General features: G+C 38.7%; 1 protein-coding gene across 1 annotated transcript in view; it reads right to left on the bottom strand.

Annotated features, from left to right (window-relative positions):
- cntnap2a (contactin associated protein 2a) overlaps positions 1–20,293 on the bottom strand; it is a 280,488-nt gene that overhangs the window by 106,156 nt on the left and 154,039 nt on the right. Inside the window, exons 7-10 of the mRNA XM_027274194.1 lie at positions 19,703–19,887; positions 16,333–16,476; positions 15,056–15,317; positions 2,991–3,140 (exon numbers count right to left, since the gene is read on the bottom strand). Coding sequence (XP_027129995.1) covers positions 2,991–3,140; positions 15,056–15,317; positions 16,333–16,476; positions 19,703–19,887 — 741 coding nt within the window. The remainder of the gene's footprint in view (positions 1–2,990; positions 3,141–15,055; positions 15,318–16,332; positions 16,477–19,702; positions 19,888–20,293) is intronic.

The following is a 20,293-nucleotide window of genomic DNA, read 5'->3' on the forward strand; positions in this document are numbered from 1 at the left end:
AAAAAAAAAAAAGTTAGGACACTATAATATTCATTTCATGCACCACAATTATACGAAGAGCCTAAAACAAGATAGAAATGACAGCTTACGTTGCTTACAAAGTCTGGCTCAGTCTGTGGTCACTGATCAACAACTGTTACCGATGATAACACAGCAGATTGATGCCTTAAAGCCATGAAATGTGAAGCAGATGGCTACCTGGATGACTGAACCTACACAAATGACTGTGAGCAATTATCTGAAGCCTTGTCTTGTCTATAAAAGAACATAGATTTTTCATGATACTGTGGGCTTTCTGCTAATTGTGGCATACTGACAGAACAGTCACATAGAAAGTGCTGATGAATGCTGTTAGAGAGCTTTAGGACAGCTTAATGCGCTTGGCCTCTCTGACTCATCAAGCTGAGCGATCAGAGAGAGTAATTGAGGGCAAGCCAAAGGCTAAACTATCTTTTTGTACACTCGCTATATTATTCTGTTACCTCTGTGCTGGGATGGAAATTAGCCCCCAAATGTGATGAGGAGCGTGTGTTTTGAATAAAGATAGAGTTGTGAGTTAAGTGTGTTTCTGTGTGCAGTGTACATGTGCTTTAAGGTTGCAGAGCATGTGATCAAAAACACCCACAAAGACATCCTAACCCACATATGCACAGGTTCATCTGGCTTCAGGCCTTCATTGTAAATCTGTGATAATGCATGGAGTAACAGAAAATAAAATCAGGTCCTAAAATTGGAGGACGGCTTGGCTTGCTGAATAAATCCAAAATAAAACTTAAATCCAGTTGTCAAAAAACTAAAATATTTCTAGGAGCTAAAAACAACCTGCAACAGAGCACATACCTCTTCCCACGAAAAAGAAATCTCAAGTCTGAACTAAGAATGAACTGCTTTAAATAGCTCCAAAACTGTCTTCCTAAAACTTCTTCCCTAGCCTATGAAGCGGTGGCCCAAATATCACTTTGTACTCCTTGTCATAGTAATAATCCACCCAGCTCCCTGCTCCTCAGCATTCATTATGTCATGTGAAACTAACGAGTAAAACCCCAGTCACAGTTGCTGCCATTTCAGCCCACACAGTAACTCTGTCAGTAGGGGGAAAAAATAACTTGTAAGAACATAGTTGCATTTCTCTGAATTGTAGCGATGCACGTATGTGTGTGTGCGTGTGTGTTTGTGTGTTTGTGTTTGTGTGTGTGTGTTTGTGTGTGCATGAGAAAAAGTGAATGCCAAGTGGTAGATACTTTTTTTAGAATGAGACAGAAAACAACCTATATAGCACATACCATACAGTATTTTCTGTGTATGTATCTGTATGTATATGAATATAAATGTGAATTATGTATGTTTGGAGCCATGTGCTCCCTCTGATGTGCAGGTACTGCCTCTGGGATTTAATGTCTCATTGTCACACTCCCTCTCTTCTCTTAGGAAATAGCTTTCACCTCCTTCTTCTCTTTCCAGCCTTGTCTTCACTTATGAACCTGCCATTTTTAAAATTTCCCTACCAAAAACTTCTCGCTTCTCACTCTCTACTTTCTCTTCTTTTCCCCCCATCTTTTATCTGTGTTCTTTTCCATTTCACAATTCCTTTCTCTCACTCTCTCTGTCTGTCTCCTTTTCAAAGGGTAAAGACATTACAGAGATTCTCTCCTCTCAGCCACTATTGATTCACAACTCGGCTTACAAAAATCAATAAATCACCAATTGGATCAAAACGGAGACTAGAGGATGAGAGGGAAGAGGATTGGGGAGGAGACGAGAGAGAAACCAGAAAAGACCGACAAAGAGGAAAAAGTTCGGGTGAAAGACACATAAGTGATAAAAGATAAAGTGTCACTATTGAATGATTCTGCAACACCTTACATTAAAGAATCCAAGAAAACCTAGACTTCTTGATGGAAATGCAGTTAGCGTAACAAGGCCTCACAAACTTGGATTTCATAAATAAAAAGTACAGAGTCATCACAGGCTTATGGGGGATTCACTCAGCAGCAGCGAGGAGTAAATTAAGATGGACAACAGAATAAAAGAATCTGGATGTGTGTGTGTGTGTGTATGGTGTCCTGATCCTTATTGACTAGCCTGGGGAAATGGTTTGGCTTGATGGAGGAGATTGTACTCAGAGAGAGAGGAACAGAGGCCTGATGGAGCTATCAGAACCCAGACTATCTCTCTCAGTTACTGTAATTTCATACAGGTGCCCACACACACACACACACACACACACAGTGTCACACGTGCACACTTAGATACGGACCATCGTCTAACAGACGGACAGTGGTGTCTGGCATCATTAACCTGGCGTCTTCCTAATTCAGACAGATTGTGGCTGCTGCTTGTGTATCTGTGTGTGAGTGTCTGTTAGTATGTTCCACTCTCTGTACGGTTGTGTGTTATGTGATGGTCTAGTTGTGTCTCTGCTCTTGCCACGTGAGCAACTTCCTGAACTCTGACTACTGGTATATAGATTTCTGGTGAGATAAACGATGTGCAGACATATTTAGTCTCCTTACACATGCGCACACACACAAACACACACAGGATAAGACCTCTGTTGGCATAGGTCATATTGAAAGTTTCAGAGAGTCCTGTTTCAAATTCCTTTACAGAAATGTTCTATACAAACATACCAAAACAAACAACTCCAAAGTAAAACCAGATGAATTAACACATTTTTAAAAAAGGTTTTCTGTGTCCTTTTCAATTTTAATTGTTTAAGGAATTAGAGACTAAGCAATTAAGCACAAAATAAATTACTCATTTAAGACAAGTGGTCCAAATGGACTGAAACACAACCTGAACTCTGAACTAAATGCTATTTTCTGATACCATCCCATTCTTCATAACATTCTTACACCTGTACATTTTATACTATATATATGATATGTCCCTGTTAGGCTCCGGAGAGGAATATAACGAGGAATGGAAGGGAACTTTGGGGGTTGTGTTATTGTCAGACCTGTGTTGATGGGCGTTGTGGTGACCCTTACCTCCCAAGTGATAGGTTCCTCCCGTTGTGATGGTGAGAGGTGAGGTGGAGCGCACAGCAGACGCCTCCTCGCCATCTATCGTCAACATGGCAAAGTTCTCTTTGGCGACCAAGCGTATTGCGTGCCATTGGCCGTCGTTAAGGGCTGAACCTGGAGCGGGAGCAGAGATTCAAATGTCTTTAGAAAACTTAAAGTGCAAAAATGATAAACATCATGTTCTAAAAGTGTAAAATCATTTTGGTGAGTAAACGGTTTTAGCTGACTGACTTCTTGGAATAAAAGAAATGCAAATGCAAAACAATAATCCAGATCTAAATCTAATAAAAATGAAAACACACAAGAAAAATGCAAATAGGTCTAACCCACATCATGTTTTGAAGGGCTGCTGACTTCATTAATAACAAAGCAACAACAACATTTTTTTACTAGGTCAAACTTTTGTTATAGAGGAACACAAGAAAAATCCTGACTAGGATTTAAGGAAAAACAACAGGGTGGCTTATAAGTGAGAGGTATGTGGGTCTTTAAACTAGTAAATGCAATTTCTGTCTGTGATGTGTGGCTATCTCTTTCTGTTTACCGTTTACTTTGTCGTACAGCTTCCACAATCATTGCACCCCAGTGTTTTTCATCCCCTGTATAGCTCCATCTAAGCTGCCTGGTCAATGTGGCTTCAGACAGAGTTAAGACATGCTCAGCAGAGGCCATCTTCCTGCCTCTACTGTTTCTCACAAATGCATATTTTTCTCATTCTCTATTTATGCCGGTGCTCTCCAACTTCTCTCACTCCGTCTTCCTCTATCCAAGCCACAGCTTCAGTCTCAAGGCCCCTGTGTCTCAACTCCATTAACTCTCAGAGAACCCTGTTTGCATCGGAGTACCAGAGTGCATGTGTGTGTGTTCCCTATCCGCGTATGCAAGCTTTGAACACTTTGTGCGAGTGTGTACAAGTCTGTAATGTGCTGCGTTGTCTGCATGCGTCAATGGAGTGTGTATGTGGGTGTGTTCGTGCATGCAAGTTTTGTGCTCCCCTTTTCTCTCTCTTCCCTTGTAGCTGTGCTCCATTAAATATGAGTGATGTTTTGGAAAGGGACATTACTACTGGAGCTGAGAGAGAAGCCAGCTCACTCTCATCACCCTCTCCTCTATACATCACCTCTTACTGACACCAATCTCTATTCATCCTTCCCTCTCTGCCTCTCTCTCTGTCCCTGATTCTTTCTTCCATCTCTCTGTCTTTATTTCCTGTCCTGTATTTCTGCATTTCTCTTTTCCCTTTTTTCTTTCTGTCTTTGTACTCCTCTCCTGATGTCTGCTGCATTGTCTGTCATTTTTAATTCAGCTCTGCTCATTGCTTCACTGACTATAATGCATTGATAGTGAGGCCACTGTTGTAAAGTTCAAGGTGCGACCACGTGCAAACCAATCTCAGCAGAGTGCACACACTCCTGGATCTGCATTCAAGTCAACGCACATGTACCTTAGCAAGCAGCATGTGTCATTACATTTGACCCACGTGCGTAGAGTGTGCAAGCTTCTGTTCAGTGCATTGCTTTGTGTGTGACAGTTTCTGTGTGTACTTGTGTGTGTCTGTCTACAAGTCACACTTTTGCATAGCTTATTTCTTCCCAGAATGCACTTGGAGAGCCTGGCTTTCATGTCAGTAGGGGGTCTACACTAATTAATCTCCATCACCAGGATGACCATGTGCGCATGTGTGTATGTCATAATTGCCAAGGAGGCCACCTGCTAATAGGGGGTGACTGGTATGGCCTTATTCAGGGCAATGCTGGTTAAATACGCACAAACACAAGACATACGCACAACAGTATGAACATGAATGTAATTATGCATATTGTTCCACTGATAGAGAATAAAATACGATACAGTTTAGAGCATTTTTGTTGCACTTGAGAAGCCATGAACTGAAAGGTATCAGTGACAGAAAATTAGAGGAGGGCGCCTGCTTTGTCAGAATGACAAAAAGAATTCAGTTCTGCTAGAAAATGACCTTGATGCACTTCTTTACTGACAATCGCATTTCTGACTGTATATTGGTTTGATGTAATCACTATCAAGCTCTCTGCTCCATCCCGTTCCTCTCTATAACCTCTTGAATGTAATAGAAAATAGATACTGTGTAACCTCGTGTCCCCTCATCTGTTTTACATCACCTGCAATAGCTTTGAATGATGAGCTTATCAGTGATAGCAGTTTTGAATCTTCGCTCTCACTGCAGAACAGACACACAAAAACCAAATCTTACACACACACACACACAAATATGCGGCACATACTCTTTCTCTCTCTCTGTCACACATGCCAAACACACGGGCTCAAATCATGCACATGCCGGCTGTCTGCCACCGATAAAAAGAGCACAGATAATGAAGGCGAGAAGAAGATGGAGAGAGAGGGAGAGAGAATTGTTCAGATTTGACTAGATAAGGCTGTTTAATGGCTTGCTTTGGAGTTGTCATTCATGTGCAGAGGCCTGATTACAGGGTGGAAGGCTGACTTGTCACTTTACTCTGTTTTTTGTTTTGAATGAAATAAAGATGCAGAAAGAGTACTGTGGGTTTACTCATCTCACATCTTCACTTTGAACACTCATTAAAAAGTAAAAAAGGTTATTTTGATTGAATTCGAGTCAAAATAACCTGTTAATGAAACTGAAAGGTTAAGAATAATTTGACATAATAAATAATTAAACGAAGACCTACAGTAATTATTTCATTTTTTAGAAATTTAGACATTTAATGAAAACATTTTGGATTTCTAACTTGTCTCTTCCTGCAAGGAGAAACAACTTTTAAGGTCACATAGAATATCTTTGTTCACACAAGTTTTTTTGTGTGTTTTTTTTTAAACCTGTGATCATATAGAGTACGATTTATTATCTATGTCAGTAGAGGCATTAATTCAGTGGGTGGCAAATCATTCTTGCATAAACAGCTGTGAACATTGCATCAGCCTATTTTTCTAAATATGGTCAGGGATGCCTTTGTGTGCCAACAAGATAAATAATAAGAGAGGAGATCTATTTTAAGTCTTTTTCTGTGTAGTGTTTGTTATGGAGGATATGTACACAGAAAAAAGCACGTATTACTTTTAATTATATCTCCACGTACTGTATCTGTATTCATATAAAGAAAATGAAAAGGCTTCCAGAACTGGATATAAGTTGAATAAGATGTCATACAGTATCAGCAGTAAGAGGCAATAACACACCAGAAATGTATTTATGTGATAATGTCGTGAAATGCTACTTTAGACAACTTTACTTGAAAGAACTTCATTCTCAAGCTCTCAACTTCAGGGATGAGCTCCAGACTGACAGCTACTGAAAACAAGGTGACAGCAATTACAGCGGAGCTGGAAGCGACTAAGACTGAACAGTAACTCCAGAAGAAAAAAGTGGAGGAGGCCAAGAGACAGATTTATGACCTGTAATTACCAAAATCACAGACTAGGTAATACTACAAAATTTTGAAAGTGCAGTGGAGAAATGATTGGCTTTCTTGCTTCTCGTGCAAGCAGCAGAACTGGCACCCCTGGTTACAGTGACAAGCAGGGAGGAGGAGGTGCAGGAGCAGAAGTAGGAGGTGGTGACAGCTCTCAGGAGAGAGCTGAATATTTCTAAGACTGAGCTACAGCTCACCAAGAACAAATTAGATGAGAAGGAAAGGAGAATTGCAGGTATTTTGATAAGAGAACAAAAATACATACTGTACTGTCGGCCTACTTTAAAAACAATTAATTCTCAAGATAGAACCATTTTACATTTTTTACTTGAAACTAAGGATTTGTTTTTATCCTCTATTATTGCTTTTTTACCAATAGTTGGCATCACATTCTTGTCCCTTGTCTTTTGATAACTCAGACAACTGTCTTACAATTGTTAAATACTTCCATCCTGTGTTTATAGATGCTCTGAAGCTCACCCTCTCTACTCTTCACTCCTCTACAGTAGAGTCTTCACAAATAATAGTAAAGCTTACAACCCAAAAACTGGTACATGCAGGTGGACAAAGCTGACCTTTCTGGTTTTCTACTGCTGCAGGTATCTTAACAGCACCTGTCAAAGGAGTCCACTATTTCAGATTCACTGCCTTCAACAACAAGAGTGGAGAGTGGAATGGAAGAATATTGTTGTTCCATTTATTCAGTACTGAAATATCAGCTATAAAGGCTGTATGGAAACAAACAGCTGTAAAACTCAATAATGAGCATTATGATGAGCAGTGTGCTAAAATTATGACTCTAATAAACAAGTTTATTTGTAGTGCAACGTCTGAGTATTTCTAAACAACCATTCGCTGATACAGCTAATGTTTCATTTTATGGATTATTTGGCTCATTATAATTTGCTGTGTACAGTCTATGACCTTAATCCAAGTAACCTAATTACGCTGTTTGAATAAAATCTTTCTTAATTGCAATATTCTCAAAATATTAATTACCATTTGTGTGGCCCATGTCTCATATTATACTCAATAATTAGGACACAGCAGCTCACATTTTTGAGCGATACTCATTTTTCACAAATAGTGACAAATGATAATACTGTCATTTTGAATTTAAAACAAGAGAAAGTTACCACATTACCACACATGGGAATAACTGTGTACCAGTCAATACACTACACAGGACAACTGTCTTGAACTACTCATTGGTGTATTTAATATGTGATGGAATAAAAAGCATTTGTAAGATTAATAATACAAAAAGTGATGAAATAATAATAGTGTCACAATATCCAAGTTTACTGATTGTTTTTCTTCTAAATGTGATTTTCTGGCACCTCAGAGCTTCCATCAGCACATGAACCTTTATAGTCATAACTGATTAACTTGACTAACATAAAACTGCCACACGTAAGAATATCACAAACGCAGTATTTGCATACTTTATCCAGTAATGCTGCTGCTTTTGTCCATTTCAGCCATAAGAGGAATCCTGCAGAGCTTTCACCAAACCTTTAAAGATTTTTATTTATTTATTTTTCACTGAGCATGGTTAAACATAATATAATAAGACTTAGGGACCAACGAGGAAGTAGAACCATGTTTTTCCACTGTTTAGAATTAGATTTAATTCATTAATTTGCATTTTAAGTTGTAGAGGTTATTACTTTTAAAGCCACAATCCCTGTGCAGTGGTCTTCTAGATTAAATAAATCAATTATTACCATTATTAGAAATGTCAATATAACTAAACTAACTAACTATTCGAACCTCTGTGGCCTTTAAGTATATTGTAAATGTTATAAAACAAAAATGTCTGGTGAATGGACAGCGACAACAGAGTGCTGTTGCCCTCATAGCTCTTGCTCATCTGCTGGTGAACACGCTCTTCTCGCTTCATCAACTTAAATTAATGAAATTGTTTGTAATGACAAGATATCATGCCAGCACATCAGTGTGTGCGTGTGTTGGGAGATACGTTGAAGGGTTTAAATAAAAAAAAACAAAAAACTGAGCAACGACCACTTAAAATGTGCACACACGCAAAAGCACACCGACATTATACATGCATACTAAGACAAAGAGTCCCAAACAATCTATAATGCATGGGCTAAATTACATAGTGCAAATGCATTGTCCATCTCCACTTTTGCAAGGTGCAAAGGGTTCATATTTAGTCTCTTAAGTAATTATAGGTGTATAGTGAGAATAACATGAATTAAACCCATCAGAGAGTCATCTTCCATGCCCTTTAAAAGGCAACAAAAGCTACTGAAAATATGGTATTTTGTCTCTCTGAAATGTTCATTATGAACCAATCACTGTGCTGAAAGGAAAAGGGAAAAGCCTGAGACTGCCAATTCATACAGAGCTATGTGCCTCATTCACAACCGGATATTAGGAAAAACACGGGTGTTTAACTGAGGATGATGAGGGCTGCTGAGTCCCTGTGTGCAACTAGCAGAGTGTACACACATTGTGAACTCACTTATGTAGGCGCAACTTACTATCTGATTAATGTTCCCTTTACATAGCAGTAAAACGTTGTTAATTGCTTTGTGATGCCTCAAGATAGCAATGCGGCAGCAAATCAATAAATGCGCCTACCTCACCACGAGACCAACATGCCCATGGGTGCACATATGGGTGCAAGTACATTTGCTACTTACACAACATGAGTGCTGTGCATGGAAATGACAGCTGCATTGGTTGGAAACTAGCAATGGCACTTGTGCTGCTTCTGTGTGCTGGCTTGAGTTGAGTTTAAGATAGGGCCCCAAGGATTTGGCCTGTTATGTGTGTTCTTGTTACCATGGTAACACAAGATATAGACATTACCATTGGACATTGACGTCCAAAATGTACCAACACAGTGGATTCCAAAGTATGGCAGCTTATCACAGTGAATGAGAGACTTACAGTAACAAACCTAATGTTTAATTGAGGAAAACCTGGTTTGAGTAATACAACAACACCAGCTGTTGGGGCTCCCACAGTTTTCCATTACTCTCAGTGACTATAACTGTTGCCGATGTGTCAGACTGAGACACATGCTCAGGTAAAAAGTGTCAAAGAAGTCTAATAAAGCAAAAATGGTTTGAGATAACACACAAACAGACGTGGGGCAGATCAGCACCACCACCCCTGACATCCGGGCTGAGATGAAGGAGTGGAGGCACTTTGCAATAGAACAGAGGGTGGAGCTGACTGTCACAAAGACTCAACTCGAATGCTAGAAAGTGTAGAGTGTAGTGTAGTGGGAACACAAGCGAATAAAACATTACATCTAATGATAGAGCTGTCTTTACACAGTCTTTTCTTTATTTTAAAAGACATCTATGTCAAAGTTGGATGGTATGTTTTGCATTTTGAGTTAGTGAATGACTCAATTCATACAGTGCAGTCAGACCTTTGTGTTAAGCTGTGCTCTGACTCGGTATACCTGTGATAAACAGATGGCTGTCCTCATGTTTCACATTATCACAGTGAAATTAAACACTAGACGAAAATATATTTGAGGTAAGTAGTTTGCATCAATGAGATTTAACTGCTGATCAGCCTTGAGCAAGATTTGGGAGGAAATAGCATTTTTGTCACAATTATTGCTAACATTGTCACTATTTCTGTCAACCTTTATCAGCAAATAAAAGCTGTTTCCAAGGCCTGGATAATTTTGTTACTCACAGTTTGTCATTTGAAGTCATTGATACTAGCACATTGCTTGAAATGTATTCAGAATATGGGGGTTAAGGCCCAGGGAGGATCAGTGGTATTATGAAATTAGACAGTCTAGACCCAGAAAGCCCACACCACAGATGTAAGACTGTTTATATGTTTCTGTGTAAGTGTACAGTTATTGTATTTCCATTGATTTCAGCTGTAGTATACACGCTATGATAGATCAGTGATGGATAATAGCATCAGACTGATCTGATTTGTGATGGGAGAGTTTTTTTTTATCTTTAGGAAATGATTTACAAAATAATTCAGGATGAAATGTAAATGCCAACACTGAACAGGGGAAAATATGAGAAAGATGGAGAAAAAGGAAGGATCAAATTGAGGTCATTCTTGTTGTGATGACTTTAGTACTGGAAGAGAAAAAAGAATTCCTAACTGCACAACAAGAACTTAATCAGATCTGATGATCAAGAATGATAACAACAATTGTTCACAAGAGTGTATCGTGTGTATGTTTGTGTGTGCATGATGCAGGTACATTGATAAACTTTTTGAAAAATAGTCAAGCACATTAGAATTACTGGTTAAATATTTAATGTGTACTAACTGAGAACTGTAGAACCGAGAGTAGGAGAATAAGATATGCTTTATTAAATATGTTTTTTTAACCAAAGGCAGTGAGTTCTTCATAAAAAGCTAAACACATCATGAAACAGAAACATGGGCTCAGTTAATAAGGGGTCCCCCTGATAAAATGGAAGATTGAGGTGGGAGTTATTATAGTAGGTAGGAGGTGGCCAAGTGAATACTAATCAAATTCTCACAGGCAGGAGCTGATTATATAGATATCAGGAAGTAATATACAACAATCATCATATTATCACATTACACATGGGGAAGAAACTATTTATGGCAGGGTTTTTTTTTTGTGTTTTTTTTTCTTTGTTTCATCTCCCTGTATCACACAGTGCACTACTATTCTGCTTCCTAGTCATTTTACTTTCCTTTCTACTCCCACCCTCTCTCATCCTTACTGATCTTCTTTTGTACTCTCCATTTCCCATGATTTTTTTTTCCATCTCCTCCCCACCTGTTTCTATTACATATTGATTCTGTATGTACAGTATAAATGAATTTTGTCTGCTATGAATTTATGGGGCCCTCTGGCATTCATGAATTTATCCTCCCCCATCTTCTTCACTCTTAAATATTCGGTCTTCTAAGGTAGTTTGAAGAGCTTTGCATGGATGGCAATATGCCAGGCACACAAGGCCTGATAATACAACATATTAAGTCTTGCCTACACACACACACACACAAATGCACACAGGCACAGGGATACACACACACACACACTGGGGGAATGAAACAATATAACATTATAATCGGGGTGGCTGTAGTATGTTTTTCCCCCTCAAATCTGTGCCTTAGGCCTTTCCATTATTGTAATGCCTTATGCTTTCTGTTCAGACTGTACAAGTAACCTTGTGTGTGTGAGCATGTGTGTGTGACTGATAGTGATTCTGCATCTCAAAGGAACTGATATTATTACTTCTGGCCGAGTTGATGGGTGTGAAAGCATGCATGCAAGAACACACACCCTCACCTATACGCCCAAAAATAGTTTTAACATAGCAAAATATTTCTGCTTTAGAGGTGGCTGAATCAAACAGTTTATGCTGCCTGTGGCTTTGTCCTATTTTCCAATGAGCCTTGGCTGACACTGAGAACGAGTTGTGGTTTGACACATTTCCCCGGTGGTATCAAATATACCAATTTACAGAAATAATGAAGAAAATAATTTCAGTAATAAGTGCAAAAATATTGAGGGCAGAAGAGCAAGCCAGATGAAAGAGTTATTCTTGCATAACATATACCTGTTCTATAAAAGAGAGAGGTAAGATATAATACATGAGAATATTTGCAATAATAATACGCAAGTGATAAAAGTAAAAGTATTTAAAGGAAATTTGAATTGGAATGTTGGTGCTACTGGACTGAATGATATCAGCAGTAAAATGTGCATGAGTGGCAAATATAGAACTTTCTTTTAGGAACAAGCACTTCTAAATTTGCCTCATGTTGGTTTTCAGTTACATTTATAATCATCTACTTGTCACTGTCAAAAAGCATATAAGCAGATCCAGATAGTTGAATCATATTTTCATTCTTGAAGCTACAGTAACAAGATATAGTAAAATATTCTGTTCAGTTCAAGATTAATTGTTAGTACTTACATCTTTTGTCTTCTTTGACAGTCGAGCAGAAACACAAACATATTTCCTCACTTTGCTGCATGAGGACCTCTTGTGAAATTAGATTTCTCTGTCACTGCAAAAGCACTGGAGACAGCGAGTATTGTTTCCATGGAAACAATGCTGGTGCCCAATAATTCGATAATTAATCAAGAGGGGTGATCAGAACAATAATATCTTCAACACACATACGCAAGGAAAAATACCAACACACACAAATTATCTGTATCGGGTACAAAAGCAGCCTTTTCTCATTGGCTTTGCTTTACTGGATCATTTCATGGTAGGTAATGTGGAAAATAGGGGCTTGATTTATATTTGGGCAAATCAAAACATGCTGTAGTCCAGCCATCAAGATAGCATTTTCAAACTCTACTTTAGTAAAGCTGTTGTATACTGTAATTGTCACAAACGAGTGATGAGAACAAAAGAGAAGTAAGATGGAAAGTTAATGAGTAAGTAAAAGGAAAGTGATGGGAAAATTAGATCAGAGTCCCTGCAGGAATCACAACTAAGTACTCTCTATTATCACGCACGCATGCACACACACACACAGTTAAGGAGACACCCACAGTCTAATCGAGAGTGCTCTCTCAAAGGCCTCATCTTCCTTTAAGTTTCATCCTCTGTCTCTCTGCTCAAAGGAGGAATTGGAAGAAAGGACAAAAGAGGAGAAGAAGATGTTTCTGCAGGTCAGAAACTACCTGTTGTTGCTCTCACACATGCACACATGCACACACGCACACACAAACAAGACCACAACTCTACAGACAAACACGGCATCATTTTGAATATGAGTGTATGCATCGGGAAAAGATTTTACTTTAATGATGCAGGACTCATCGTGGAGAGAATGGTCCAGAACTAAATACCCCCCTCTTACAATATACACTGTCACAAGTCCAGCACAAACCTAAATTTCTCTGCACACATTTAAAGATATACATAAACATATACAGCCACAGAGTACACTGCAGTACAAAATCATATATATGAGCCTGGATATATTCTGTTGGATACTGTGTTAGTAAAGAACATTACTGACACACCCAGAGCAGAAGTAGCGCAACATGGTACATCGTATTGGAGTCTTATTACATACCACCAGTGAAATGTCCGACATTAATTAGCATTTTGGTCTTGGTTTGATCCACCGACTTCTGATCAAACATGGGTTCATGGGCTTATTAGAAGTTTAAAATTCCATCTCTCTGCTACGTTGTACAAAACAGTGAATCGAAAATGAATTAAAGTTGCGAATCATTATGCTCATTAGTGGGAAAAACGTACCAGAAAAAAACAGTAAATACTGGTTAATGAAGCTTTAAATATTACAATATTTACTGAGGGTGAAGAAGTTTGTAAAATACATTCATAGTTTGTCATTTATGTATCCATCATATGGTTTATATTCAGAAAAAAAGGAATGGTTTTATTTTAAAGTAGGGGGGAATTGTTCAAAGACACCTTGTTTTGTTCTGAAGTAATTTCACATTATTGATAACAGCTCAGACAAAAATCAAAGACCAATACATTATTGACACAAAGTGTGCCTCCTGGTGTGGTTGATGCCCCGGTGTACTAAAAAAAAAGTGTGTTTAGTGTCTTCTCCTGTCATAAAGATATGTCAAATAAAAAATCGCTGATTAAACAATCAGCTGAGTAAGTCTGTATGATTTTACCTTCCAGCAGATGCCGGATGATATATCTGAATAAGCTGAGTGTCGCTAAACAGTTTCATAAACAAACGATTCCCACTGGAAAAAGAAAAATAGATTGTGCAGTCTCTGTAAGAACCTCTCTATCTCTATCTCACTTTCTGCTTCCAAGAGTGTGTGCATTGACATGTCTCTCCCCAGTATATTTTCCATTAAGAGGAACTAAGCATTTCATTACAAGTCTACTGAGCTCCCACTGTGTTATTGGAGCTAGAAGCCAGTGTGGCTTTCTTTCTTAGAGATACTAATAACAGAATCAAAGGGGGGAGCTTGTGTTTGAGTGTGCGAGTCGGTGTTTCTGTGTATGTATATTCTAGTAATACTGATATAATCGCAGGCTCAAGCCCAATTAGCCTAGAGGGTAACTCTGTAATAATCCTTACCCCTGGGCATAATGGCCTATTAAAGCAGCAGTGGACAGAATAAATGAGTGTGTCTAAGGAAAGAAAAAGAGAGGGAGGTGGTAGGATTTGAGGGAAAATGAATGTAAAGGGCCATAAGACAGACTTGTTTCATTTTAAGGTTATTTTTACCTTAATGATAAATGTGTTCTAAAATTAATACACCAAAAGGGCAAGACTCACACTTTGGTTGCATACATGCTTTAATCTAATAGTTATCACAAGACTTTTAGCCAGAGCTGTTGATTTGTTTTGCTTATTGACTGCCATTCATGTCAAAGGAATCAGAAAAATAAGATCTCAGAGCTACAGCTTCAGCACATTTAGTGGCAAATTGGTCGTATTAAACATACAACAAGGAGTTTTTAACTGCTTGTTAAGCAATGTCAGTTTAATACCCATGCCTCTGGATGACCTGGTAAACAGACAAGACTATTAGTGAGAAAACTTGCTATTTCATTCTGAATGCCTGCCAGCTTCCAAATGTGGACAATGTGGACAGCCTTAAACTCTTTATGTGGGTTTATTTGTGGATAAACTCACCTGACAGCAGGTCCACCCGGTTGTTGCTGGCCGCAGTCGTCACGTTGATATGAACTACAACTTTGCTGTCATCGAGGGAGATCTCCAGCGTGCCATCATCAAGATTACCGAAGAGGAGGAGCCCATCGGGGTTCCACGTACGAAACTGAAAGCTCACAGATATTGTGTTGTGATTGGCTCGGCCTGGCAACTGCAGGAAGCTGGTGGCATTAAAAAAGACTGGGAAGGTGTGGGTCTCCACACAGGAAAAGGACAGGTTACGCTGCAAAGACACAGGTTTAGAGAGAGAGGGAGAGAGAGAGAAGAGGTTTTCAAAGAGAAAAGTCAAAAGCAAAACTAACAAACTAACCTGGTTTAAATCTAGTTTTTGCACATTTACCTGCAGATGTCCCTGACTGAAGGTGGATTCAAAGACTGATTGTACACATTAAAAAAAAGTCTCTTTTAGTATGTTTGTATGTTTGTGTGCTGGAAGAAAACACCATTGTCGAATTCAGGCACTAATTACCAATGAGCTCCTCCAACCTTGTGCTGTTAATCAAATCATTAGTAAACACTCAATACTGAGCTGCCTTACTAACTAAAGATGATTCCTGATTGCCTCTGTCTGTGTGTGTGTGTGTTTCTGAAATCTGAGAGCACTGTTTTGATTAGAAATGAATGGCTGCATGAGTCATCAGAGAGAATTAGAGGTGCGACTTTAACGAACTTGATTAGTGCCTCCATTCATTCAATCAGTTCACCAGAGATCGAAGAAGATACATTGTTTGTCCACTGTTGAGGAAGAACAGGAGATGGGGAGAGACGAGAGCTCTGAGATTCGGAGTCTATCGGAGACAATACATTTTAAGGATGGCAAAACACTTAATGTGCTCCATCCAGTGTGCTGTGCATTTGATGAGGAGAAGGAAGGCATTTAAGATATTCCTTCATTCTGTTGAGAGAGGTTGAAAACTGTTCCACAGTCTTTGCTGTGAAATTCTGTCTTTGTAGGCTGCAGTGAAATGCCAGCCATGACATCAAGAGGGAACACAAAGACAGGAGGCAAACACATGGAGAGGCCACTGATGGGTCAGCTGTATCTGATTAATTCTGAATCTGTTAAACTACTTTGGTACAGTGAATAATTTACCCCCTCACTCAGGTCAGATACAGAGTTAGTGTGACAATAATGAGCATGCTCAGTATTCAAGCTGTGTCCATAAGCATTATAAGAGTTGTGTTAATATACTGTATATGTGTATCTATATGAGAGTCTCTATGAGCATTTCTCTTACAAAGCTGGAGGTGTCAAGCTTCTTTCGGCGGGCCAGGTCTGTAATGTTGTCTCCATTGTAGTTGATGCTCTCCATGCAGCCTTTAAAGTTCTTTCTTCCTCCTCCCACTGGCTTCCCACTGTATGGCATCCCCCCGAAGCTTAACTAGAGAAAAACAGAGGGGAAAAAGGTTTAAAGAGATGGATAGCTTCTCCCTCTATTGCTAGAACATTGCAAAAAGCTACTTAAATGTAAAATGCAATTCAAATTCTCTAATCTGACACTATTGTTCAGACACCAAACACCACCATAAATGGTAAAGAAGTTGTACAAGCTGAAGCTGTACAATGAATAATACAATTCTGATAACAAGGAAATAAAGTTTGAAAAAGATTGAATCTTGATGTGTCAACAGTGTTATTAGTAGTGGACAAGTGGTGTCAACCCCAAACTAAATCTCAAGGTATTCTGCAATACAGGGGTAAAACTGACAATCCTCACATCAGTATACTGTTGACATAAACAGGGTATATATTTATAAACTGTGTCTGTAGGAGCAGTGGGAGATGACATTCAAAAAAGAACACAGGCAGTTGTTTGTGGGGAACAGATGCGCTGAGCAGAGAACTGAGGCGATGAGATGGAGGCTAATAAACAGGCATCTGGTGGGAAGCACCGAAGGACACAGAACTGATGAAAACTCCATTTCAGATTTTTCTACAGTTGTACATGTGGGGTTTTTTCCTCTTTCAGACATAGCTCTGAGCTCTGAGGAAAGCCAAGATGATGGAGGGTGTTGTGCAATTACCAGTCGATATGTGTCTGTCTATCTGTATTTGTGTGTGTGTGTGTGTGTGTGTGTGTCTGTGGTGACGCTCCAGTAGTCTTAGTAATTACTGCCAAGGATAGACACAAATGCACCCGATATTTAGTCTACAGGCTTAAATGGGAGCAGAAAATGTACAGACGTACGCGCATATGCACAAAAACAAGATGGAGTGTGTGGACGAGATAGAGTTTGAGTAAAAGCTGGTCACAATTTTGCTATCTGTAGAGAGGCTCAGTCAGGGAGTAAACACTGCTGGGATCCATTCAGGGTTCCACACACACACACCCACACCCACACACGCACACGCACACGCACACGCACACGCACACACACACACACTTTTGTAAATGAAAATGTAATTCAACAGCTTCAATTTAATTGGACTGTGGTTTGTCCTGCCTTCTCAGTATCGTACTTAACACTGGAACAGATCAGCCATATCTGCACAGCTGGCTAAAGGTCACACACTCAGACACAAATATATCAACACATATTCACACAAACACATGCACACATACATGTATTGACCATGCACTGCTGTATGCACACACTCGCATTACACGTAAGTGCATCTTATGCCCATTACGCACTCTAAAATCAATTTTCTGTTTTAAGTATTATTAGCTGAACTCTTTGCATTACATTACTGACTGACATTAATTACGTGAGTTTCATGGATAACCATTATAGCACAGAGTAAAACCAATATCTAATTTCCTGTGTGTTAACAATGCACTGTACAGACAGAGGAGGCCACGGGTGACGAGTGGTTGTTTTAAATGCAGTTGCATCCCTGTAAAGTGCATAAGGGCAGGTAGAAAAAACTAAGTTAACCAGAAGCTAAAGAAAACAAACATCAGCATAAAGAAAGAATAGTAATAAGTAAAGGCGAGACAGTAAGTCTTGCAGGCCTGAAATGATCAGACTGCCCTGTTTGAGACTCCCAGCTGTTTGGGAGGGTTGAGATTTTATCTGAGAAATGTTCACATTACCAGACACAATATTCTGTGCTGAACATCAGTACTGCCCAAGGGCCCTACACCAGAATTCTCACTGTTTTCTAGAGGATTGACATTCACCTCCAATCATTACGCTCCAAAATACAAATACACAACACCTCCAACATTGATGAAATGAAGCCTGGAAGTCAGTTCAGGTAGACAACTCAAGTACACTGAACATGGTATGCTACTCTTTTAGCAACACATATAAAACACCCTTTTTTTCTGCAGTATACTTTTGCTGCTGCTGTTCAAAAGGTCAACTCCTAACTGAGCATTCACCTGCAGACTCTGAGTATAAGTTAACTTAGAGGGGAAGTTAGTAACTTCGAGTTTTTCTTGTGCAGAGTGATGAGGTACATATCTTCCATTCCACGTGAGGCAGTGACTGAAATATTCATCAACCTAAATATTCTGCCAATGATAGAATGACCAGCCAGCTATTAGATGCTAGTGGGGCAGCTGGTGGCACATGCTGCCGGTTATAGTTGCAGCGCATACTATCAATGGTGAAAAAACATTTCAATCCAAATACCACACTGTGAAAATACTTAATATTACTACTATTAAGATTTCTGCTGTAATGTGCATGTTGCGTTTTACTGTTGCAGTTGCATTTATACCACTACAGCAATGCATCACATCCATAAGATCAGTTTGTTTGACGTTTTGTTTTGTTTTATCTCTAAAAAAATCAATTTTTCATGAGCTCAGAAAAACAGCCCTGTTCTTGACTGATCCAAGATGGTTTTTAAAAATTTTATTTATTCATTTATCCATATAAGTTATTCCACCTTGCTAAGAAGAACTCACTCTCACCTAGCGTTATGCTGCTTCCTATGTCGGTGCGTATGATACTGTACCATGATAACTATTTTTACAGCAATAATAAAACATGTAAGTGTTAAGATAAATAAAACATGAATAGTCACCTGAGGACTCCTGAGTTACCTGAAGTAACTGGTATTTGTAGCATACTTGTTTTAACAGGCTACATAATTAATAGTGTGCAAATAAAATGTACAATTTGTAGGGGGGCCTGTTACAAATTGTTCCTTAATTGTATTAAAAGTTGTATCTTTCACATGTATGATCCAGTAGTAGATGTAAAAATGGTGGAACAGGTGTAAATGCAAAATGTTTTAGGTCAAAATTAGCCCCAAAATTGCACTGCCAATCCCAGTCAACGTAAACACAGATTCAAATGCACCACACATCCAACTTGGAACAAGCTGGTTTGTTTGGAAACCTTAATGTGATACTGGGCCAAACAAAAAACAAAATAACTCAACTTAAACATTTGCTTCTCAAAAGTTAAATGAGAGGGTACATTGTGACTGCTTGCTAAACTAGCAAACCTCTTAACCATCTTACAATTAACTATAGTGGAAAAGCAAGTTAAAAACTAAAATGAGATAGATTTGTTCTTGATACTATCTGATTTGGATCGTTTGGACATGTATGTATGTCATGTTTCTGGGTTGGATTCATTCCTTCATATATTTCAAGGGCAAGACTTCACATTCTTATCTGTTTAGTATACTGTACTTTAAATTCTTACCTCGTAGTCCAAATCAAGGTGGTCAAACTCTCCATTGGTCCTGAAGTGCTGGGTATGTCTGTCCAAGGTGAAGTTAACATTACGACGGTAGCGCTCAATCACCACTGAGTGCCAGTGATTGTCATCCAAGAGGCTGCCAGTGGTCACAGAGGTATGACCCAGAATAGAGCCATACTGATTGCTGCCTGTAATTTACATGCAATAAAAATACAAGTCACAAAACACAGACATTGGACACCGTAGATAAAGTAGTATGTTGTGACAAGCCAAAATTGAATTAAAATATGTTTGGTGAATGTGTGAACACTAGTTGAATATGCTTTTACTCTGAAAGCTAAAGAGCAACACTTGAAATACTGAAGTGTTTTTAACAGACCAAAGAGCACAACATTTATTATTTATAAATGTATTAATCTATTCTCTGTGGCAGCGATTTGCCAAAATAGATAAATATCACTTCACTACTGCACAAAAAGGAAATCGACTACCTTCTCCATTTGTTACCTAAATATTTTTTTAAATATTTTATATATATATATATATATATATATATATATATATATATATGTCATGTGTGTTTACAGATTGATT

The sequence above is a fragment of the Larimichthys crocea genome, chromosome XXIII (assembly GCF_000972845.2).
Source record: "Larimichthys crocea isolate SSNF chromosome XXIII, L_crocea_2.0, whole genome shotgun sequence".
NCBI classification, from domain to species: Eukaryota; Metazoa; Chordata; class Actinopteri; family Sciaenidae; genus Larimichthys; species Larimichthys crocea.